The sequence below is a fragment of the Oculina patagonica genome, chromosome 1 (assembly GCF_052425735.1).
Source record: "Oculina patagonica isolate OP01 chromosome 1, crgOcupat, whole genome shotgun sequence".
Lineage (NCBI taxonomy): Eukaryota > Metazoa > Cnidaria > Anthozoa > Scleractinia > Oculinidae > Oculina > Oculina patagonica.
In genome coordinates, this window is record NC_135758.1 from 20,857,946 (window position 1) to 20,883,184 (window position 25,239).

General features: G+C 39.8%; 1 protein-coding gene across 1 annotated transcript; it reads right to left on the reverse strand.

The window, feature by feature from the left end:
* Positions 1–2,380: 2,380 nt before the first annotated feature.
* LOC144661378 (uncharacterized) lies at positions 2,381–25,239 on the reverse strand. The gene is made up of 15 exons (XM_078522118.1): positions 23,886–25,239; positions 22,602–23,009; positions 19,973–20,155; positions 18,871–19,165; positions 18,533–18,651; positions 15,980–16,785; positions 14,597–15,360; positions 13,950–14,076; positions 11,717–11,841; positions 10,171–10,372; positions 9,264–9,505; positions 8,456–8,604; positions 5,919–6,034; positions 5,342–5,463; positions 2,381–4,106 (listed from the first exon to the last, which is right to left on the reverse strand). Exons 1-15 carry the CDS (start codon positions 24,352–24,354, stop codon positions 3,695–3,697), a joined length of 4,539 nt encoding a protein of 1,512 aa, XP_078378244.1. The 5' UTR covers positions 24,355–25,239; the 3' UTR covers positions 2,381–3,694.

Genomic DNA, 25,239 nt, shown 5'->3' on the forward strand with positions numbered 1-25,239 from the left:
CCGCAAGCGAAAAAACTTTTCAGTTCCGTCGACGCTACTACAAAAAGCTTTTACGTCGTAAACTTGAGCTATGAAACCATTTCCCGAAACAACACAAATATTTTCTGCCTGTTTCTAGCGAAAGACAGTCCAATTACAAAGAAATAGGTCTTGAAGCGAACGAGAACAAACTATAAATTAAACAGCAAATGTTAACGAGTTTCGTGAATTTTATTTGCCACAACAACCAGCTATAAGCTAAATACAAAAATTAAAACGCAAAGCGACTTGAAGACATGATATCGGTTTTGTTCGGCGAAAAAGGGAGAGAAATCAGTGACATACCTGAAGAATAAACAATTCGGCAAACTTGTCGTTTGTGTAAATCTTGATTATAATCTTGATGGAGAAAGCGGTCGGCACGGCGAACCATGCAGGCACTGTAAGCTTTTAAAACATCTTCTCACCGAAGCCTCTAACGCTCACGTCGAATAAGGTCGGGTCGAACATTTAAATCAATGATGTAGGAAAGTTCAAGCTCTTCCCGTGAATTTATAAGTCCCAAACGCTTTCAACAATCATAATTTCAATATTAAGCTCGTGTCACCGTGTCGGCAGGTTTGCACCACTAAAGCGCCAGAAGCGAGCAAATACGCTGCAAAACGTCCAATAATCAAAAGCTGGCGGCCAGATAGAATGGACATTCTTGTTTTAAGGCTTCAAACTCAACGTCGATTTGCAATTTTAGTATCCTTTTGAGGGTTAAAAAGAGGTGAATTTCGCTGTTGTCGCGTCGTTTTACTTCGTCTCGATTCATTCAAGAATTTGACAGTCACTCATTAAACTTTTAAACCAATGAAATGATTTTAGCGTGCGCCATTGAATGTGCATGAAACTGGCTTCCTTTTCAGTACTCGAAAAAAGTCATATAATAAATCCTTTATTGACCAAGCTTGTTCGGTCAAGAAGGCATATGTAATTGGGGTGGAACTATTATGTGTGCAATGAAAAGTAGTGTTGATCTTTGATATTTTTCCATAAAAGAACGACTTTCATTTTTCAGGCTGAATGTGTTCTTATATAAATATGGGTTATTGGCCAAGCGTGAGGTCAAGATGGCAGGATATTGGCCAAGTTCTTTTTTTTGCGTGTTTATGGACCTCGACTTCGTCTCGGTCCATAAACACGCAAAAAAAGAACGAGGCCAATATCCTGCCTTCTTGACCGAACAAGCTTGGTCAATAAAGGATTTATTATATGACTTTTTTCGAGTACTGAAAAGGAAGCCAGTTTCATGCACATTCAATGGCGCACGCTAAAATCATTTCATTGGTTTAAAAGTTTAATGAGTGACTGTCAAATTCTTGAATGAATCGAGACGAAGTAAAACGACGCGACAACAGCGAAATTCACCTCTTTTTAACCCTCAAAAGGATACTAAAATTGCAAATCGACGTTGAGTTTGAAGCCTTAAAACAAGAATGTCCATTCTATCTGGCCGCCAGCTTTTGATTATTGGACGTTTTGCAGCGTATTTGTTCGCTTCTGGCGCTTTAGTGGTGCAAACCTGCCGACACGGTGACACGAGCTGAATATTGAAATTATGATTGTTGAAAGCGTTTGGGACTTATGAATTCACGGGAAGAGCTTGAACTTTCCTACATCATTGATTTAAATGTTCGACCCGACCTTATTCGACGTGAGCGTTAGAGGCTTCGGTGAGAAGATGTTTTAAAAGCTTACAGTGCCTGCATGGTTCGCCGTGCCGACCGCTTTCTCCATCAAGATTATAATCAAGATTTACACAAACGACAAGTTTGCCGAATTGTTTATTCTTCAGGTATGTCACTGATTTCTCTCCCTTTTTCGCCGAACAAAACCGATATCATGTCTTCAAGTCGCTTTGCGTTTTAATTTTTGTATTTAGCTTATAGCTGGTTGTGGTGGCAAATAAAATTCACGAAACTCGTTAACATTTGCTGTTTAATTTATAGTTTGTTCTCGTTCGCTTCAAGACCTATTTCTTTGTAATTGGACTGTCTTTCGCTAGAAACAGGCAGAAAATATTTGTGTTGTTTCGGGAAATGGTTTCATAGCTCAAGTTTACGACGTAAAAGCTTTTTGTAGTAGCGTCGACGGAACTGAAAAGTTTTTTCGCTTGCGGGAACAAAGCGGGCGATCCCGAGCGGTCAAGATGGCTCCATCTTGACCGCTCGGGTAGCCAATCAGAGCACGGGATTCGTTTCATCTTGACCGCTCACGGAGCTAGTCATATAATAAATGGGTTTATTTCCTAAAATCAGGCCTGGGTGTTCTTAATCCACTTGTTCTTATACGCGGGTTTTTACTGTATATCAATATGAGATGTAAACATGTATGTAAGCGAAGTAGGCGTTAGCGAAACGACCGGTTACCAACTAATATAATGATTGGTGCGCTATAACGTCAACTCTTCCTTGACGGACACCTTGGTGTTGGTCCCGTCCTTGCCGTTTTCCAGTCATTTTACTGTAACTATACTCCCTATAAGCCGGACACCTGGAGCTGGTCCAGATGGTGTCCGTTTTAGAGACAGTTGACTGTATTACGTGTGCTTCGTAAGATCCCTTACAAGGCTTTTAGTCAAGCAATACGGTAAAATGATTGTGCGATTTTAGTTCAAAACACCTAACTTGGCACAGCGATAGTATTCCATTAGCTGATCAATTTCAGATACAGACCCATCGGGAATTATTTCAGGGGGGAGGGATATCTTTTGGACCCAGAGGGAGTGGGTGGGTAGCATTTGAGTTTTGTGGCAAACTTTACTGCATCCTTTGAGTTAAGTGCACCAAATTTGGCATTCGTACCACTATTTTTAAGAGGGTTAGCTTGTAGGCAGCGGCTGGGACGAAGAGCCTTTTCCACAACAAACGCTCGGGAAAGTTCTTTGCTACAAATCTACCAATACCAGTTTCCTTAAGTTATTATTATTCTTTTTTTAATTGAAATGGTTTCTCTCATAAAACGCGTTCCTCGTAGATACTACAGTAAGTTCATACATCGCCTTCACGTCTAAATTCTTTGCATGTGTTCTTACTTGTCAGAATATTTTGAAACAATTCCTTCCACGAAAGATTGTTTTTTGATTTATCAGTCATTAGCAAAACTCTCCACAGAGGAAAAAACAGAAACCGCTAAAACCAAACAGCAAATTGAAAATTCAAGCTTACTGTATAAAATAGAGCGTTCATTTAATCCTATTCGACAAAAAATAATAAACTAACAGCACCAGTGGTTAACAAAATACTACCTGACATCTTGATAAAATAACTGAGAAGCTTCAGTAGTTTTGATTGGTCAATAGAATTGACAAACTTATAGATTATTCTGCTAAACGTGAACTTAGTTCCCTGGCCTGCGAAAGGATGTTGATCTTATCAACGTTCAATGCAAGGCAAGCCAACAAAAGAAAAAAAAAATGAAAACCAGTACAATACATGCACGTGAAAACCTTTGAGGACTTAAACACTCTTATGCTATGTTTACACGGGACCGGTTCCAAACGGATCCGGTCCAAAAAATCGGATCAGATAGGCCTTGTTTATACGGGATCGCTCTGGAACCGGTCGAAGCGAATCCAATACTAGACCTGCTGTTTCTTATGTAAACACCTGGATTGGTTCCAAACGGTTCCTTGTAAACAGAAGTGATCCGGTCTCGTGAAAACGTAGCCTTAAAAGTAGTCATCAACAAGACTTCTCTCGAACAAGCCAGGAAACAAGCCTTGGGCAAACAAGGCAGGTAAAATGCTAGCGCGAGGAAATAGAGCCACTTCATGCTCGTCTGAAGAGCAGGGCTCCTTGTCTTTTAACACGCCATCGACAAGAGGGCGAAGAACAGAGTGCTGTGATATCATCTCGTCTGTCAGGTTTCTGAACAAGGATCCACTCGAGTCTGAGATGCTGAAGGCTCTCTTGGCGGTCTTTAACACGTCTTTAAGTCTTGCGTTCTTAAGCTGGCTGTGGCCGAGCTCGTACATAATTTCCGACGGCTCAAGTCGGCGTCGGTCGCGACGATGTACAACTTCGCCGATCACGGTTTGCATTTCGAGGCCCAGAAGAAGTTTAGAAAACTCATCCAAGTCCCTGGAAATACAAGAAAAATGCTGTTTCAGAAGTTGGCTTCGACTTTAGGAGCTCTCAGTGAAAGCTGGAGTGTTTTTTGTTGTTGTTTCCGCCAACTTTTGGCAAAGCCAAACCAATCCACCGTACGGAAAAAGATAACGACTGTACATTTTACTAAAATACCTTGTGAACCTAACACGACCAACAGCTAGGGCACATTGAAAGACCTGTTTTTGTAAAATTCGTCCCTTCACTAACAATTGAAAATAATAATAAAAAATATATATGGGAATTTCAAGTGGCACTTCCACTTCTGTTCCCAATCGAATTGGAAGTTGGCAGTATTGAGTTTTGCGGAGGGAGGAAAACCTAAGAACCTAGAGAAAAACCCTCGGATCGAGGACGAGAACTAACAACGAACTCAACCTACTATGACGCCGGGTCCGGGAATCGAACCCGGGCCACATTGGTGGGAGGCGAGTGCTCTTGCCACTGTGCATCCCCGCTCTGCTGAGTTTGAAGTTTAAGAGCTTTATAGTGCGTTTTTAGGGTTTTGCGCTCTACGAATTATGGGTACATGTACCATTCGCCATCTTTTTCGCAACGTAGGATTCAATTTCATGATTTGAAACTCACCGACGCATATTTTCTCACACTTGGTATCGGCAACATGTTTTTGCTATGCCAGTGACTTTTATTGGTTCACAGGACTATTTGGCGACGCTGTGATGGGCTAGATTTGACTGGATGTGTTCACTTGGATCTAGTTTCAAGACAGTCTTTCAAAAACTGCTCCTTGTCACAGCAATTGTAGCAAATGGTCAATCCTTTTTTGCTTCGTTTCCTCAGAAACGAAACGGTATTGTTTCCGATCCGATGTGAACTATTTTTTACAGTGGGGGCTACTATCCAATCATAAGAACGCTCGTAACCACAATTTCAACACGTTTTGGCAAAGGCAAACAACCTAGTAAAAACATGTTCTTCAAATATCGAAAAGAGAGATTTATTTCAAATAGAAAAAGCTCACGACAGCAGTGCTTTTAAGTATGATTAAAACGAGGTATTGGTGAAAAATGTAAATAAAGGCCTTCCCATGTTTAATTGTTATGTAAACATTCTAGCTATACTTTCTACCTTCTGGTTGCCTTGAAAATTTTCCTTCTTAATAAATATATCGTACAATTCTCCCAACCAATACTATACGAAGTGTATAGAAACTAGAACGAGGAATTTGGAAACAGGGCTGCTTGTACCTTTGTAGTAGAAGCTTCACCGAGGGATAGCACTGACAAGCTTCTTTGATCTGAAGGTTTTGTCGCTCTTGCCTTGATGTTGGACTACTGCGCACGACTTCGGTACACAAATGGTCCCCAAGCTGAAGGAGAATGGAAAATTAATGTAGACAATAACACATACATTGAAGGCGCCGTAAAGGATAAAGGAATGAGGAACTTCCCGAAGGGTAAAAAGAAATTACTTCTGTGGATCTAAATGACAAAACCATAGCTTCACTGTAACCAAATGTGTCCCCCTGTGTTATAATTTAAAGTTTCAAGCAAACAAGATTAACTTCAAAAACCCATATCGCAATCCGTTTCAATCTTCGTCGTTTTTGGCCACCGTAGATTCTTCTGTTTTTGGTGTGTTATTGAAATATCATTCACTGTTTTAACAGGTTATTTTTATACTTTAACGAATTTGATGGCCATTTCCCATGCCTAAATTTAGCTAAAATCCGTGACACAGTCCCTTAAAAGGTGTTGTTCAAAGGTTGAAATATACCAATACCCAAAGTGAATGAAAATTGACGGTTGTTTAAAAATACGATACCTCTTGAAGGACATCAAAAAGCCACAAAGGATTCTCAACGCCGCTTATCAAAGAACAAACGAACTTGTGAAGATAACAGCTGTCTACAGACATCCAAGAGTCACTCTGCGCTTGCGCTACAATTAAAACAAAACAGTTTGAATTAATAAGTATGATTTCTAGTGAGGGGCTAAAGTGGCCCACAATGTGTAAGCTATGTCGCTTTCCGAAACCCTGCGATGTCGGTCAAAAATCCTTGCAAAAACCGGTTAATGTAATAGTTTACTGGTGTGATTTTTGGCTTCTTTTTCTTTAGTATATATATTGTATAACTTGTGTGTATGACCGAAATTTGTTAACTGGCAACCTGGCATTTTTAACCCAATAGTTATTTTTAGGTTGCCAGTACCCTTCCTTTTCTTTTTCAGAGGGCATAACTTTTTAAGGAAATAACTAAAAAAAGGTGGTCATAAAGTTGTTGTCGTTGTTGGAAAGGTAAGCATCCGTCATTTGTACTCGAAAACGTCATCCAATCAACGTTACTCTTCATTTTTGTGTTTTGCTGCAGCCGCAATGGCTGCAAGCAAAACACATTGAGAGCTGAAGTTTGTGCCGTAAGGACCGTAAGGTGTAAGGTGTAAGTGCCGTAACAGAGGAGAAATCTGAACTACCGATGTCAATCAAATCCATGAACAAACAAAATCGAAACCAATGAACCGTAGCGCTGATCGCATTCGAAGTTACGGGCCAAAGTATTCGAACGCAAACCACGTTGGACACGTTGGAAAACAGAAAACCGATTTAAAAGTATATCGCATTGGGAAAGAAAACAAACTGTGGCGCGACCACTCCAGTTTTATGAGAAAATTATTCTGCAGTTTTCATCATTTACGAAAAGAGCGAAGACTTGGAACCTCGCCGAAGGTCATAAATATTTTCTCCAAAGGACCGGTTAGTGCACAGTTTGTAAACTTTCGCTTTGAAAATAAACTTACCCTCACCTTGTCTACACTGTCTACAGCATACTAGTACTGTATTAACTCTGAACTTCATCTTTTAAAATAAAATGTATGAACGTGTAACTTGTCACGCAAAGACAGCTGGAAAGGAATATACCATGCTGGTAGGCTGCACCGCTAATTGTAGCTGTATTCGAGCTATATAAAAGACAGCTAGAAACGAATTAATACTAGTAACATCACAATGGGAAAGAAACTTATTCAGTGGTGCACACCGTCGAAAACAAAGAAATATTAAAGGAAGTTCTCATTCACCAGATTCACTGCATCAGATGCAACATTCGTCAGTTCGTGTTTAAATGCGTGGCGACCAGTTTGTTTACTAGTTATTAAAAAATAATACGGTCTTCATTTAATAAACAGTTCATCCTTAAATTTCAGCTTTTCTACGACTGACAGGTAGGTACTATAGTATAAGCCCCGCTAAAATAGCTGGAAAGGGAAAGTTTTTTGAAAAATGAATTTTTGACTGCCAGACGCGCTGGCGCCACATGTTTATTTTGTGAAGATTAATTAAACGCCGTGAAAAATAGAATTTGATGTCCAGCGAGCCACTGCATCTTCGGCTACGCAGTCCTCAGTGAATCCTCCAACTTCACAAATTTCTAAAACTTTAAGAAAACGAACTTTCGCAGAATCAAAAATTGGTCCTTATCGATCTTCCGATCTTGTTGTGAAGACACTGAAATTCGACGAGTGTTCATGCGTGAAGGGATGACTGACGAATGATAATAATTATTTGTAAACTTTCGCTTTCAAAATGAACTTTGCGTTACGTTCAACGCCGTCTTTCTGTTGTTGTACGCCGGTGCGCGTGCGATTATTTATAATTTCTGAATTTTGCATATTTAACTCAGGGTGACACAACAAGTTTGTTAAGAGTTAGTTGTTCCAGTGTTTAATTTGGGTGAAAGTGGTTAAAGAACCACTGTCTTGTCACTAATAAATATATCACATTGAGTTCTTATAAGGTCAATAGATTCTGTCTTTTTCGTTGTTGTTAAAACGCTACCATTGTGACAATGATTCCAAATACAACTAACGGTAACCAGTGAGATAACGCCACTAAAAGAATCACATTGAGTTCATTGAGATTTTTTTATAATGTTAAGAGTTACTGTTTTTTATCAAAGAGACAATCATGTCAGACATTACGTTAACTTACTAGTAATTAAATTATGTTTGCTGTCTTTGATTTCAACATAACATTGATCAGTAAAATTATCAGGATTGAATTAACACAAAGTGACTACAATATAGTGCAATTATTAACCTGCACACAAGTGACAGACAATAAAAGACGTTGGATTTCAATCTCGACTCTCTTGTCTTTCATCAACATGTTCCCTAAGACTTTGCTCTAGCAGCAAAACACATGGACCCATTGGGGCCCTATTTTTAAGTTATCCAATCACAGTCACAGTCAATTTTTAAATTATCCAATCACAGTCAACCAAGTCACGGCATGCTTCATTATACTCTCCATGTTTTGCGTAACAGGTAAACTTTACCATTAAAAAAACATAATTCAAAGCTCACCATCTTCCCAATGGCTGCAGCCTGGTTTAGCATTAACAGTCGATGGCGTGTCGTCTGCCTTCTTTGGTGACTCAATCTCGGCAGGACTTCCTGAACTTCCCGATGGTGCTTCTGTCAGCCACTTCTTGTTGACAAGATAGCACACAAGCCTGTTTAAAGAAAAACCACCAACGGTTACCTTTCACAAAAGAGGTCATCTCTGTTGAAGGGAACTTGTTCTTTCACTCACAGAGGAACTGTAAGGTCTAACTTCGATAATTTGTGCGACCTTTCAAATGAAAGCTTTTGAGCAGTACATTGTTATAAATTGAAATAAGTACAATGTGGTTCAAACAGTTACCTTGGTGGATGAAAAGCTTAGAACGTGATCATTCAAGTGACAGCTATTGAAAAGAACTTTCATGAAGTGCTTTCGGTGAAATTCGCCAATCAAATGCGAGTATTATGTTATTACTAAAAAAAGGATGCTCGATAACGGTTAAAATTGATTGTTTTTCAACTAAGATTGCATACTTGAATCGACATATCATTTTACTTACACCTTTGCCATTCAAAATGAAAGAACAGAGCCATAAACCACCAAATTGCTTAACCCGGCCGCTTGAACGACAACACACACGTATTCACCCGACCCCAGTTGTTCAAAGGGTGGATAAGTAAACGCTATCCACTGGATAAATCACTATCCGATAGATAGCGAAGTAGGTTTTGCTAAACAGTTGTCCACCGGATAGCGATTTATCCGGTTGATAGCCTTACCCACCCTGAACAACTGGACACTGCACTAGACAAACATACATGTACGTACCTGCAAAATTCATTCAGGTGTTCCTTGACTGGACAGCGGCGATAGTGAGGATACCTTCCATTTAACAGGTCATCAGGTTTCTCTTTAAGTTTCTCCAAACCCATCATCCCCAGGTCAAACGCGGTCTGTAGGAAAGGGTGGGGCTCGGGAGTCCTGTACGGATTTCTATTGGCTAACACACTGTCACCATTTTCGTTGTCCGAGTCGTCTTCTACGTGTACCCCTTCGTTAAATAGTCGATTCTGGAAAGGAAAAGGTTGTCTGTCACTCAGTCAAAAACGTGATCAATTCTGGCCAGTCACAACGCGCACAAATACCACAAAGATCCAATCAGGGCTCGTGACAAAGTCTTGCAACCGATGAAAAGCGCGGGAAAGCAGCGTGCACCTGATTGGTTTTAAGAAACTAAAGTGTTTGTTCTTATTGGTTTAAACAGATTGCACGAGTGTTGTGCACTAATAACATAGCTCAGAGATGTAAAACGAAAGCGGTGATGAATTGTGTTATACTTTCCTTTAACGTAGGCTATTGCGACATCGTTACCATGACATTCTTCATCAACAACAGGACAGATGCAAGGAATTAGACCGCCGTCGATGGGGAGTCAATGCCGAAAGCCGACTTCTTGATCGTTAGGAATTGGATCCAGCGATAGGAAGGAGTATTAGAGGTGAAACGAAATCAAGATTGGCCTTTCCTACTTGATAAAATGAAGAAGGGGGAGGGGAGAAGTGTTAAGGTGGACCCCGTCTTGCTTCAAAAAAAAAAAAAAAAAAAAAGGAGGGGGGCGGGGGGGGGGGGGAGGAATTGTGGCACACTGGGTTCATCCCTTCAGTTCACCACTGGAAAATGACTTGATTTCATATTTACTTTACTTTAAAGTTGAAGTATCACTAAGGATCCCTACCAGACACAACGCTCCCTTCTGATTCCACAGCACCCGATTAACGCTCTCTGTTGTTGCAAGCTTCTCTCTGTAATGTTCAAGCATGCCGTGACTGGCGTCCATGAGAACTTCAAACGGCAAAAAGGCGTTGCTGTCTGCTAAAGATTGCAGTCCCTTGCAGATCCAAGGTAGGAGATCTATTTTTGTTGCACATCGCTTGTCTCTATAAAAAAAAAAACAGTTGGTAGGACAAATTTCAAAAATCGGTCGGATAAAAGGCACCTTATTAAGAAACATACAAAAACAGAGTGCACTTTAACATCTCCCGCAAGCATATATTTACTTATGGTGGCAAAAACTTTAGAAAACTCTGCATGTGTTATCATCCCTTTGGAGACATCAAAAGAAAATGGGCACGACCAGCAATGTCTATCAAATGGAAGCTTTCGAAAACAGACTTCGTCTATAGCCAGCGTAATTCAGCAAGTGTTCTGTGCCAAGCACTCATAATCTTTTAAATCACTTGCAAGTAAAAACACCAATGGGCAGAATTTTCCCGTCATTTTGAACTAATGGCACCCGATTGAGCCGGACAAGGGTACATGTATTAACAGCAAGGGAAGAGAATGCACATTCCGTGAACTTACGGTTAATTTAGTCTAATCGCCCCATCACGCGGGACTCCGATATGAAACGGATCGTTCGGAAAATTCGACTTAAACCCCGAAATGGAACCAATCTGGGAGTGGCTCTCCCCTTTTTTTTCATGCATGATCTAGACCGCCAACGCAGTATGGTAACGTTTTTTATTACTTCATGTGCATCTCAAAACGAGACCTTGATGACTACAGATAGTGGCGTTTTCGAATTAACGGAGGGCAGCAGCTGTTAATGTTTTGCACGTGCCAATGTTACGGGAGCGTTAAAATGCTTTGAATAACACCTTTGCGGAAAACCGAATTATTTATCACTTCAACATGAACTATAGATCGCGCAAGATGTTTTGAACCTCTCGATAGGATCATTAACGCCTCTTGTAGATCTCTTTGTATATTTCATTGTAGTTAATTTTATTGTGTTTCGTTTGCATGCGCTATGCTGGCATGTCAGCACTTGTGTTAATTTTTTCCCCGCATAGTGAGTCAGTTCTTGTATCCGTCGAAAAGTTTAAACGTACTATTTCGTCAGTGAAGCTGGTATTGATCGCGTTCGCAGTTTGCCAAAGGACTTCAGTGTTATTTTCAGTTATTGTTGTTTCCCCGGCACCGTAACAAATGTAAGTTTCTGTAGTTTGTTTATTTAGGTTTCAGTTTGTGTTGTTTTCAGTTTAGTTTATAATGTAATTTCTGTTACTCGTATTCTGTTTCAGTTTTAACCACGCTGAACCATCGATTTGTCATGTAATGCATCGTAATTTTCCTTTTGGTCTGAAGTAAAGGTTTACACATTTGAAGGCGTGCGTCTATAAAGTTACTTGCCGGTGTTGTTGCCGTATTTGGCAGTTATACTCTCCACATTCAAACCTCGATAAAAAGCCATCAGTTACACGCAGACAAACTGACTGTACCTGCAAAACGATACAATCCTCTTCATGTCGTCTGAAGCTTCTGATTGACTGGCCTTTTGCAACAAGGCAAGAAGAATGCCTTGGACGATTTCCCGGCCGAGGCTGGATACCATATGTTCTTCTTTCTAGAAGGATTTACAAATAAACAACACACGTTTAACAGTACTTGCTGCAAAATGCTATGTTAGTCTTTCAAAGAAAACTCAAACACACTTGCACAAAGATAATAACTTGGAAGAGGAGAACAAGATGACGTTGAACGACGCTTTCCTAAACGCGAAGCTCCCCTTTATTTGTTTATTTATTTATTTATTTATTCAAAATTAGAATAGTTTTAAGCAACTCCAAAAGCAGCGTGCAGCTCTTCAACAATGAAAAATAGATACTCAGCTTTATGCTTAAATGTCCCTCCAAAAATGCTTGAAAAATCGTAGGGAAAAAGTTTTCCTCCAAAAACGCTTGAAAAATGCAGAAAGAAAGGTTTCCCAAACCGTTTCTTCATCTAAACACTGTAGACTGCTGTAGTTTTATACGTGACATATCGGTTGTGTATCCGCGGGGAGCCGCGGAAAACTCAAATACATGGTTCTGTTAATTTTCTATGGGTATGGGGCTCTGCTCTGGGAGCTCCGCTATCAATGAAATGCAAGTCTACAATTTTCAACAACGTTAAAACGAGAGATTCGTAATCAGCTTCAAACGTCCAAAATATGACTGTGCGTGTGTTTACATTGGCCAGACCTCGCGCGCACTCAAAACACGCATCGAGGGACATGCTAAAGCAATATCAACAATGGACAGAAATTCCCTTTTGGCCGAACACCACTTGCTCAACGATCATGAAAATGATCTGGAAAATGTTGACATTATCGACCGTGCGTCAGTTTGGAGACAAAGACTCTTCCTCGAAGCGTGGCATTCAGTCCGAGTTGTTAACTCTATTAATGAACACGTAACATTCCCGAATATTATAAGAACCTTAACAATTTTTAATTGCATGCCCCCCCCCCCCCCTATTTTATCCTTTTTTATTCGCGTTTTAGAATTCCAACCCCCCTTTTTTAATTCAGCACATTCATTACAACCTTTTTCTGCATTTTTTAGTTTTTATTCCAATAACATCAGGGGGGCCGTTTTAAATTTACATATTGCTGAAGACGGCTACACCAGTAGCCGAAACGTCCTGTTCATAATTTTAAGCCAGTGTCAACTTTTTTATCAAATAGTTTTTAAATCTTATACTTGGCTTGTTTCTGTTCATTCTTCACGCGTTAGCTCGGATCGCCAGAGGCCTCTTACAGAGCTGAATAACCACCCAAATAATCAAAATTTGCAGAAGGCATGTTACTTGCAAAAGAAACAAATGTAATGTCATTCTTGTCCCCAGAGTCGCCTGTTCCTCACAGCTGCCGGAGCCGGCATGTACTAAAACCCGAAACAACGAAACGAAACCACCGAAACCACCGAAACGAGCGAAACCACCGAAACGACCGAAACCACCGAAACGACCGAAACGAGCGAAACGAGACGAAATCCCCGAAACAAGCAATACCCATTACAATTATTGAGAGCTAACCGTAAACAGGCTAACCGGAGTGCATAGTAGGCTAACCTAAGTGAAACGTAGGCTAACCGGAGTGTGTAGTAGGCTAACCGGAGTCTATAGTAGGCTAACCGGGGTTTATAGTAGGCTAATCGAAGTGTAAAGTAGGCTAAACGGGGTGTATAGTACGGTAAGTGACGGAATTCTTGAAGTTTTGCTTGTTTCAGTGATTTCGTTTCGTTTCGCTCGTTTCGGCGGTTTCGTTTCGCTCGTTTCGGCGGTTTCGGTCGTTTCGTTTCGGTGGTTTCGTTTCGTTGTTTCGGGTTTTAGTATATGCCGCCGAAGCCTATACACAAGGAACAGGTGTTTCTGTGGACACACAATTTGATTGGCTCGATTTTAACAAAGGGAGTTTATAATCCAGCCAATCAAATCAATCGTTTTAAAATCTCTTATAACAAAGACATTTTTAAACGGTTGATTTGATTGGTAAGATTTTAAACTCCCTTTGATAAAATCTAGCCAATCAAATCGTGTGTCCCCAGAGCCACTTGTTTCTCGTGCAAAGGCCCACTGGCTAAGCGGGACAATCGGCTCTTGGAACGAGAATGTTGTAACGTACATTTTCTGTTTAACGTTAGATATATACAAACGGGAAAAGACGACCATAACTAAACATTGTATTTTTACCCTGAGGACTTTCTCGCAGAGATCCAACAGCTCACTCTGTGCAAAAAAGGAAGTGACGTCACCTTTGCACTTCACAAGGCATTGCACGGTGTCTATTCCAGAACTGACAACAAAGTCCGTCAGCCACCTACAGTGTTAAACATAATTGGGACGTTTTGGTTATTTGCAGTCGTTTCTAAAAACTTGTAGTGGTCACAAACTGATTAATAGGTTACGGTACTTGGTAACAATGAAGAATAGAGTTGTCCACAATAAATGAAAAAAAAAACATGTATCATACACTAAACACTGTAGATCACTTTATTGCAGCACTGTTTGGAAGTGTTGCAAGTGCCATGTGTTTGCGTATTTGGTTCGATTTCGGTTTCTCACATTCATGGCAACTTCATACGAAAAAAAGGAAATTGGAAAGAGGCCAGTACAACGAATGCATGCAATTTGCATACAATGGCGTGTAAAACCCTTTACCCCTTATTTTGTAAACAGGCAAGGATCAATTTCCATAACTCCTGTCTTATATTTACCCTTTGACGATAGAGAATTTCAGTGGGACGTTATAAGCGCCAGTTTTAGCGGGAACTGCGGGAACGTATTTTTGCGGCAGTCTGCGCGCATATGGGATATCGGAAAGAGACTTTATCACACACCTGACAGTATCGTTATGAACACGGCTCCTGTCAGCAAGCTTCTGCAACCACAGACTATGAGCAGCAATCTGGACGGCACACAACTTTAGCGCCTTCTCCACGCCCGACTTCATAATCTTTCTTGGCATTTCCATCTCAAGACTCTCTCTTCTCGTCACACGATTGCCAGTCTCCTTTTTGTACTGCATCATTTTGATGGTGTTACCCTGTTTCTCGCTGAGTGACTTTGCCAGGCAGTATGCAACACGGCACTTGGATGTAATGAACTCTACGTCACGCAACCGCGATAACACGCTCAGAGGCGTAGAGTCGACTGGCAAGTCCTCAAGGGATTGTGCACCAAGCATCCCATTTGGTTGAAGAATGCAAGCCATGGCTCTTTCCAACAGCTCCTGAGAGTCAGAAAGCGAGCGTAGAACAACCTCGGCCAGTTTGGCCCAAAGTCTGCAGTTTGCGTACTGAAACAGCATCCAAGACGAAGAGCTTTCCTTTACCGTGTACTCATTAACATGCCCAAGGACATGAAACGCTGCTCCGAGGCCGACGCTCTGTCGTTCTGTCAGACACTTGCTGAGCGCAGCAGGGGCCCCCTTGAAGAGATGATGGAATATCACACGGGTTAGTGATGAAGGTGGCATGGGCCTGGGTGTGGTCGTACCTATGACGTGTTGTCCAAGATGTGATAGGAAGGAGAGGTCAGTGTCGGTTGGAGAACTGCCGATCAGCTGGTAAGTCAGCCAGCATTCATAGTTGTACTCTTCGACCTGAAAAGAGATAAATAGTCGCAATCCTCAGTACTGTACGTGTAGTAATTATACTCTGGTGATAGTTTAAAGTGTATATGACAGATTTTATTTTATTTGCTTGATCAAATCCACGTAAGATGCTGATTAGTCTGGGTTGCAGATAAACAAAACCCCAGACTATACCAGGGTTTTTCGTCTGCAACGCAGGCTAGATGCTGATAGGAACATCGAACAAATCTTTGTTTCGATGCATGGCGCAGATTGGGAAGTTGGGTCTAGACTGGCTGTGACGTCAAAACAAGACTAGGCCCAGCTCCCCACTGTGCGCGGTTTTGGACCCAACTGGAAGATAAATTTTACGTTTTTAGAGGGCAAAAACGTGGTGAAAGATGACATTTCGAATTTCTTTTCGATGTTCACATCGGCATCCCCCGTTAATTCCATCAAACAAATTAAACAAACTGTCACATAATATACTTTAAAACAGATTTCCACAGAAAACGTTTTATTTTTTAGCCTTTAGTATAATTATAGTAACCATTGTTCATGAGCAAACAAAACAAAAACTTGATCCCAATTTCTTTAGGGAATGGGAATACAGATACATCATGCTTGTTCAGCATACAATTTCACATACCTCGTGGTGAAGGGACGGTGCAGGCAATCTCTGTAAAAACAAACCAACAACTCCTACATGAAACTTGAGCGAATGTACACTTCTAACACAATCAAGAATAGTTTCTGCAAAACTCAGCTTAGACCTCATTTCCACAAGACACGTGTCAGCCAGATCAGGCTTCTGAGTGAGCAGCTCACACAGAAAAGCGAATGTAGTTATGGACAAAATGGTGTCCTCTGGCCAGACATGACCACTGTTTGCCTTGTCGTTGGGCGTCTCGACTTCCATAGGTGATTCTCCATTTTCTGATGGCTTCAGCCCAATCTTATGCACTGCTCCTAAGCAGCATCTTGCAGAGACAGGCATTGATGTAACATCACAAGATCCAAAGAGAAGACTCTTATAGAACGACACAAGAGCACATGATAGTGCCACTGTGAGGCGCATGGCTCCTAAATGGTTACCACTCACATTCAAAGCTTCAATAATGGAGCATACTGAATGTATATCAGTGTCAAATTGTGGACCAAATGAAATGCAGTGGGGACTGTGAAATAATAATGGCACAGTTGATTCACACTGCACCTGAGCAGCATTGTTATTCCTTTGCCCTTCCTCCATTGCCATCCATTCTGAAACAAACAGGCTCTTTGATTGACAGGTTAGCTGGATCTCCATGCAGCTGCTTACAACAGGAAATTGCACCCAATCTCCTTTGAGCACCCTTTGGAAGTCCTCAGTGTTCCGGTCGATGGAGGATAATCTGATGGCAACCTCCAGGCCTTGCCAGGGTCGTAATGCCCCGGTTACAAAAGCTACAGAAACTAAAAAGACAATAACGCAATATTACAGCTGCACATGTTGATGAGTACATGTAGATGACTTTGTACTGCACAGATAGAACTGATGCCTGGATTACAGTTAAATTTCACAGGAAACTTTATTGTTATCTTTTTTAAGCTTAAAGGACCCTAGTCAGCCATGACTTTGTTTTCGTTGACATCAGGATTCTCAGTATTATATTTCATGGAGTGCGTGTCTAAACAAAAGAGATCATTGTGAAACTGCTAAATAACAGACTTCCAGTAGCTACGCAACTCACAGTTTAAAACCATACAATCTTCATAGTTTTAATGGCATCAAAAATAGTGGATATCATGGATTTCAAGGCATGGCAGTATACATGAAGTTCTGGAAAGCACGCCAAAACCGAAATCAAGTATTACACAAACACATAGGTACAATGTACATGACTTGTATGTTAAACTACATGCAAAAACCAGCCCCAATGCAAATATTAATCTACATGTACATGTACTCCTCATGTACTGGGGCACTCTTATGTCATAGTTAATCTTCACTACTGTATCTATTTTTAGTCATAGCTTGAGATAAATCAAATTAGAAATCATTTTGAAAACCCTATGTGTAGATTAGCTTACTTATACTTCCAAACAACTGGCCTCAAAATTTCACCATTAGAAAAAAACTTTTACTAGTGTTTACACATGTACTGTAAGTACTGTATACTGTATGTTTCAGGTAAAATTGTTTTCAGGTTAATAATTAATATTTGTTTCATACCTACATTGTAGGTTATATGTACACATATTTTGTTTTAACCTAAAGATCTTCACTCTTGCAATCCCACAAAAACATTAGGATTTCTAATGAATGAATACAGATTGTTTTCCATGGCTAGTGTGAAAGTGTAATCTTCAGTTTGAAAAAAAGAATAACCTAGGTTGGAAACAAGTAAACCTAAAGAAAATTTGACCTGCACTACACATTGCATACATGTACTAGCCTGGAAAATTAGGCCAGACTGGAAGACCTTTGTTTATGTTGTGGTTTAAATTTATCTTTGGTTAAAAAAAAAATTTTTTTTCATCATCATCATTTTATTTATTTGCCACTTCAGAATTACAAATACAAATAACATAAAAAGATAGGGTGAGGAGACCTCCAAGAAACCACAAGGCTTATGGGGGAGGCCACCTCGGGTTAGAAATAAGTTTAGAAATATCGCTGTGAATGTGCAGCTAGGCCAATTTCAGACTCATTTTATTAGAAATTTAATCATGTTTTTCTTAAAAGAAGAGAAGGTACTCGAACCAGTGATCGATTCTGGTAGAGAATTCCAAATTTTAGGACCCTGGAAAAGTATTGTAAACTGCTTTAGATTTGTACGACAGTGATGTGGTTGATAACACTTGGCTATTCTTTTATTTTTTCAAACCAGTTTGATTTTTATTTCCCTTTGTTTCAGCTTATGACAGTGAACACGAGACAATGGAAAATAATATCAAACTGGTTTAAAAAAATTAAACCAAAGATAAATTTAAACCACAACATTTACGCCCTACATGTACAAGATGTTGATGACGATGATGATGATAATGATGTTTATGTGGTGGTTTAATTTTAATTTTTTTTAAATTAGCTTATTTTTCATTGTCTCATAGTCAGTATCATAATCAGAAACAGAGGGAATAAAAATAAAACTGGTTTGAAATATTTTGAAAAGATTAAACTAGAATTAAACCAAAATATTCATACTGTATAAATTACCTGTTTGATTCAATGTTCTCAACTGATCAATAACTCCTTGGTGCTGTTTAGTTGGAATGCCAGGCCTCAGGACGGCCAGTCGCCAAAGTCGGGAAAGTTCATCACTTAAAGTCCTACAACTTGGATAAGAAATTACACGCAACATTCAAAATTTGAAACTTTCAAGAAAAGTTTACTTTTATTTAGCTATTAATTTTTGCACACTAAGATGTGTTTTAAATCAAGTTTCTTTTATTTTTCTTTGTCTCAGTCCACATTTAGAAATCACCTATTCATTGCCAACAGTGGACTTACAGACATATGTGCAGTACATGTAGTCTATAATTGCACTCCCTTACCCAGAAACTCTTGGAGTAAAGCCTCCTGCTAAAGATCCACATAAAATAATGGCTTCTTTTGGTTCAGATCTCATCACCCTATGGACCAGTCTGTATCTGTCAGCAGGAGAGTTCACACGGCACAGCTTGTTCAGTCTTTCAATAAGCTGCTCAGTGCACATGGTTAAAGCTGACACAGCGCTCATAAAATCATCCTGAAGCAGATCAGCAATGGTTTCCAGGACTTGAAGAACACTTTGGTGCCGGGATGAAGAGTAGCTGTGATACTCGTTATCAAGCTGTAGATCCATTTCATCTAATTTGGAAAGCAACCATAATGATACTATTATGGTGTACGGTTCTTATAATTATATATTGATAGGTCAGTGCTACAAACTTTTATCAGTAACTACTACAAAAATTGCAAATTTTGTATCGAACAAATGCTTGATCATTGATAAACAAATTGTGATTATTTTTTTATGTCACTGGTAACCATAGCAATGGCACAAAATGTATAACCTGTTAAACTCATCAACAATAGATGAGCTTTGGAAAGGTGCCTGGAAAGATAGTGGAGCTTTGAAAACAGGAGCAAAACAGCAAAAGTGCACCTAAGAATGAGCAGACTTCAAAATCTGACCTGTAAAACTATGCAAGTCCCCCTGCAGACCCCCAACCACAACGCATGACCACGACAGGGGAGTCCGCTGATCAGCATTGTTTGGCGTTTAACTTAGCTTAAATTGCATTTAACCGCATTTAAAAGCACCCTTGATTTATGCTTTGAGTGCTTATACAGGTAACTCAAAAGTGAGTACGGTGGCGGCCCACTTTTTAAAGTTGAATAATGATCAGCATGTTAAGATACAACTTTTTGCAAAGTTAAAAAAAAATTCCGGTAGCAGTTCTAGAGCCATCGTAAATTTTTGAAAAATTTAAGGTAGCACTGAAACCACTCCGAAGAAATTCTTCCTTTAGCAGAAAATAACCGTGCAAAAAGCTCTTCAGAGCAGTCAGATAAACCTCACCACATTAAGCAATACCAACCGAAAATACCGACAGTTCTAAAGTATTTACTTGTGAATAATATGTAAAAATTACAAATGTAAAATTAATGTACCTCGAACAAGCGCTTGTTGAAGGCAATTCCTTTCCCACAGCTCATATACTGAACTCCCTCTATCATTGTCCATGTCATTGTACATCACAAAGCCCAGATCTGCCTGCGACTCATACATCAAGCTTTCACAGCGAGACTTGAATCCACTCTTAGACACAAACCAGTGAGCTTCTTCATCCAAACCTGAACACAATAATTTTTACAAGTTAGAATGTTTATTTGTATAGTTTTAAATGAGCACTTTGCTTAAAGTTTAATATACATTTGTATGCATTATGTACATACATGTACATTGACACAGCTGGAATAAATAATATAATTGTAAAATGTTTTTGGGTGTCATCCTGAGTTTAACTGTAACACAAAACTTTACATAATGTATCTAGAAAAGATGGTGCATGAGTTCACAGTCAAGTACATGTAACAATGGTTTTCTTTTTAACTTACGAATGGGATATTAATAATTTGTTAAAGTGCTACTTCAATCAATCAATCAATCAATCAACAACTTTATTAATGTGTCAAAGGAATTCTAGCCGAGAGTGAAACACTCTCTACTAATAGGGGACACATAAAATAAATAAAAATAATAATAATAAAAAGACTTAAAATTGATATTTACAATAAAAACAGACTAAAATTTAACTACGCTATTTACAAATAAAATTTACAATCAAATTTTGGGATACCTGTTTTTTCGTCCAATCGGTAGTTAACCTTCTATAGAACATAAAGTGTAAGATTCAAAGCATATTCTTACAATCAAATTTTGGGATACCTGTTTTTTCGTCCAATCGGTAGTTAACCTTCTATAGAACATAAAGTGTAAGATTCAAAGCATATTCTCATATGATGAAGAAAAGTGTACTTTTTCGATCATGAGAGTCGATAAATTTTCGTCCACCATTGAACCGCCATGTTCCTGTGGCCTGGTTACCAACTACGGAGGCCAGGCTTCCCGGGAAAAACATTTGACGTCATTTTCTCAAGTCGTATACTTTCTGAATCACTACTATCGCTGCAGGTAAGAATTTTTTTGCTAGAATGCAACTAGCCATTAAATATTGTCAAATAAACAGGTCTTTTAGGTGAAATAAAGCTTTCCACGATTGGTTGAGTTGAGAAAGTGATGTTACAACTCGAGAACAATAAGGTTTCAATAAATTACCGCAAGCTAAATTCCTTTGATACTGCGGGTTCACTAGAACAAAAATCTTTAATGGTGGACTCGAAAACAGCACTTTTCCAAGCTCAAAATATTTTATTTTGACGACATACATAGGTACAACCCATCTGGTAAGCCCTAAGAAATAATTTTTTGTTTCATTCGTAACATGAAGATTTGATCGTGGAAGCACTTTAAATACATACAGTATGTAATTCTTAAACATAAACCATCAACTGAAGACAGATGTCCATGGTCAATTCTTTGTTCAAAATTGACCTACTTTAAAATGAAATGCCTATACCGACACTCACAGGGTGTCTCAGTCATGAACAAGTAAACTCAAGTGTGTTGATAGAACGATAACCTAGTATACATCTTAATTATTACTTTGAACTGCTTTTAAGGTAACAATCGGAACAGCTTGCATTTTCATCCAGACTGCTCATGTGCTGGCCATAAGGCACTCCTCCCCGCCCCGCCTCCTCCCCCCCAACACCCTAAAAAAAGGTGACAGGAATCCAAACCCTCAATTTTTTGTTGACAGCCTTTGAAAAATGACATAAAAAAGTTTGATTTCTTGCCAGCACCTTTGGAAAAAAATTAAATAAATGTCCAAAGGGTATAAATTTTGTTGGCTTCTTTGAAGAAAACTTTCTGAACCCCCTTAGCAAAAACCTGCCATATTTGGGGGCTGGCTGGGGAAGGGGGAGAAATGCAGCACCACCATTTAAAGTAGCCTTCTAGTACAATGAACTTTACAATAAAAATCTTACCAGCTTGTTTGGTCCAGACTCAGGTGTATGGGAATATTGATCAATGTGGACCTGAACTTTATGTACATGTGACCTGAACTACTATTCTCTGCCTGACCAGAACAATGACCCCATGTACACCATGATTCATGTCATCAGGTGAAGTCTGCATGGAGCCAAGTGGCCCATACATGTACTGTCTGAGCTTATCCCAGTTTCTGCAGCATTTAAGTGACTAAGGCATGAACGAAACTTTCCATGAATCTTCCATGGGCTCAATGAGGATACATTACGATAATGTATGCATTTAATTCGATGTGTCTGTTGTGCGACGTCTAAACTGAAGACGCGCTATCGATATTTTATCCATCCTACCAAGACTAATACAACATCTAGGACGAATTTAAAAAAACAGACAAAACTAATTTGATTTATACGTCGCACAATCGTCAACTTTATTTGCTAAATGGTCCTTGAATATTTTCGTCCCAATTAAATTCGACGATTGTGCGACGTATAAACAGGGCCTAAGAGTATTTTTGCTGCACCCTGGATGGGATGCCAGTCAACCCCGGCCAGGGTTCCAGTTCAGACTGCTTGATCCGGAGTCTAGTGCCCTAACAATTAGGCCACCATATCATGCCTACATGTATTAGTCCTGCATGTATCTATAGACCTACTGTATCTATAGTAAGAGGAACAGCCTTACCAGGGCCGGCAGTTGGATCAGGTGCACCAGCAATCATGTTGATGTCTTCTTGTTGGTCCTGCTGCTGTCTGGATAACAGCTTGTCCAGCAGTTGTTGCGCTGTCTCTACCACAGGTTCATTCTGGTGTTCGCTCAGAAGATACTGAGCAAATTTCAGGAGCTGTTCTCTGTTTAGCAAATTTAGTGAATCAGAGACTGGCATATGAATTGCCACAGTGTTTTTGTTCTTTATTCTTGCCAAGCATGTCGCGACAACATGTGAACACCAGTTTGTTGACAATTCACATGAACAGTGGGCAGAAGTGATTTTCCCTCGGTCGAAGTGAACAGTCACGTAATACTTTCCATTATCAGGGCTTCGGCTGCTGCATCTTATCCTGTCCTCCACAGAGGCACTCAAGCGGAAGCCTGTTCAAGATTCGACAAACAAAAACATTCATGAACATACATGTACACTGTATGTGCATTTGTAAAACACATTAACTATTCATGAGGGTGCAAACCAATCCCAACACAGTATTCAGATCACCTGAACACAACTGTAAACTACCATACGAAAAAAAAACAATAGAATTAACTTTTGATACAAACTCCTGCTCAGCTAATTAGTATCCATTAACTTTTGATACAGATCTCTACCGAATTGCATAACAATACTTTACATTCAATTTATTGTTTTCATTTTGCAAGTAGAATAAAACATTTGCGTCCGATCTGTGTGGCCGTTTACAATGGCTTGCCTATCGGCTCACTATTGTAAACGCCCATAATGATCTCCCACTCATATTTTATCTACTGCGTACAGATGGTGTGACAGACTGGGTGTGACACATTAGAAAACCAACTTTGTACCATGTATTGTGCAATTTGATTGGTTGATTTCTGACCAATTATGATTCCTGTTACATATATATAAATTAAATTGCTCTGTTTCCCGTTTTCCTGTCGAGAACAAATCCCATCTTTCTGGAGCTGAACTCTTTTTTGATAGCATTAAGTAATTAGCAGCATTCCACTTCCCCTGGATGGAATGCTACACTGTAGTTCATAACGGTTATCCCCCCAGCAACAAGTTCGCTGGTACCCACTGTAATAATTACCACAAGAGGCAAAAGGCACTGTGAGACTTAAGTATTTTACCTTAGAAAACAACTGAATGATCTCAGCCAGGGTTCGTACCTGGGACATTTGATCCGAAATCCAGGGGGCAATTCAACCCCAAGGCCTGTGCCTCCCGTTTGTTTACAGTTATTTACTGTTTACATTGTTATTATTCACACCTACCTATCTGATTCATATCTTTCACATTTCCATTTTCAAGCATCCTTTTCGCCGAGCAGTAGTCGACAGTGCTCCGACTAAACTCGGCATACTTTTGTATCATTTTCTCATCTTCGGGAAAAGAGAACTGGATGATCTTCAACTGCAGTTCGTCTGGAATCGGAGGCGAGCGATGCTCGATAAAAGCGAACGGAAATCTCCGGGCAATGAAACGACAGCACAGTTCTTGAAGAGGCTCCACTTTGTAGCTTGGCGCGGGAGCAATCTCTATAGATGCCTCGCTGTCGTTGTCTTTTGAGCGAATCCGATTACGAGCCAGAACCAAACCCGAACAATCCTCGCCACTGCTGTAGTAGTATTCATCGTAGGCATCGTCGAAGTAATGATCGTCTGCGCTGTCATCGTCCATATCATCATTCGAACCGAAGTAATACGGCGAGTATGAAAAATAGTCGTCGTCGTCCGACCACATTACTGTCCACTTAACTTAAATAGACAGTTTCTGAAGCTTATCTAGCTACTGCAATACTTGTGTACGAAGTGTTCGCCCTGGGTTGTTCGGCGAAGCATTTCCAAGAAACGCACAGCTCTCGTCAATTCCAAGGAAGGAAGTTACAGTTTTGTGGTCACGTGGTAAAACAACAACCACTTCTTGTTTCTTGAATTCCTGATTTATAAGTTGATTTGATCAATAAGAAGCGCCTGAGAAGGCGTCGTTAGGCCTTCACAGCTTTTTAAAAGGAAAAGTAGAAAAGTGTTCGTGAAACAGAAGTATTTTCACGGCAGCAAAATTTTGAGGTACAGCGGCGGCACAACACAGCGGTGTTCTCTTATAGCAAGAAAGGCCTCATGTAAACGAAGTTCAAACGTCGTCATGTTTGCACTGCGGCAATGAGATTTTTACATTTGAGAAGAAAACAAAGGATGCAAGAAGTTGGATGACTCCTGGAAAATTTCAAATTTGTTATACCTTGTTCATACGCTCAAATTTTTCAGTTGTGTACATAGCAGCTCTCGTAACCTTGTAATTCTTATCACGGAAAGATTAAAAAATCTCTTTGAAAAGTGGGAAAAGGTTCACTGAAGGTTAAAATCTATCTAAAAAGTTACAAATGATTTGAGTCAGTCTTGATTTAAAGAGTTCGAGACCCCTCTTCAACAGTTTTCTAAAGTAGGCCGTTCCATTCATAAATCAAAAAAAAAGGAATGATTAAAATATTCTAGCTAGATTAAAGGGTTATATGAATAATTAGCCCCACTGGCGGCCCAGACGTTCTATTGGACCGACATGGCATATTGATGTTGGTGACTGTGTTACGTTTTCAACCGTTTAAGACAATGTAGGAGAATGCTTCGA

Excerpts from the sequence above, each read along its gene's own strand:
- LOC144661378 (XM_078522118.1), bottom strand. The coding sequence starts at position 24,354 with ATGTGGTCGGACGACGACGACTATTTTTCATACTCGCCGTATTACTTC. Across the intron at positions 15,361-15,979 it reads CACCGTCCCTTCACCACGAG|GTCGAAGAGTACAACTATGA; the intron begins GTATGTGAAATT and ends ATCTCTTTTCAG. Across the intron at positions 14,077-14,596 it reads GTTCATAACGATACTGTCAG|GTGGCTGACGGACTTTGTTG; the intron begins GTGTGTGATAAA and ends TTAACACTGTAG.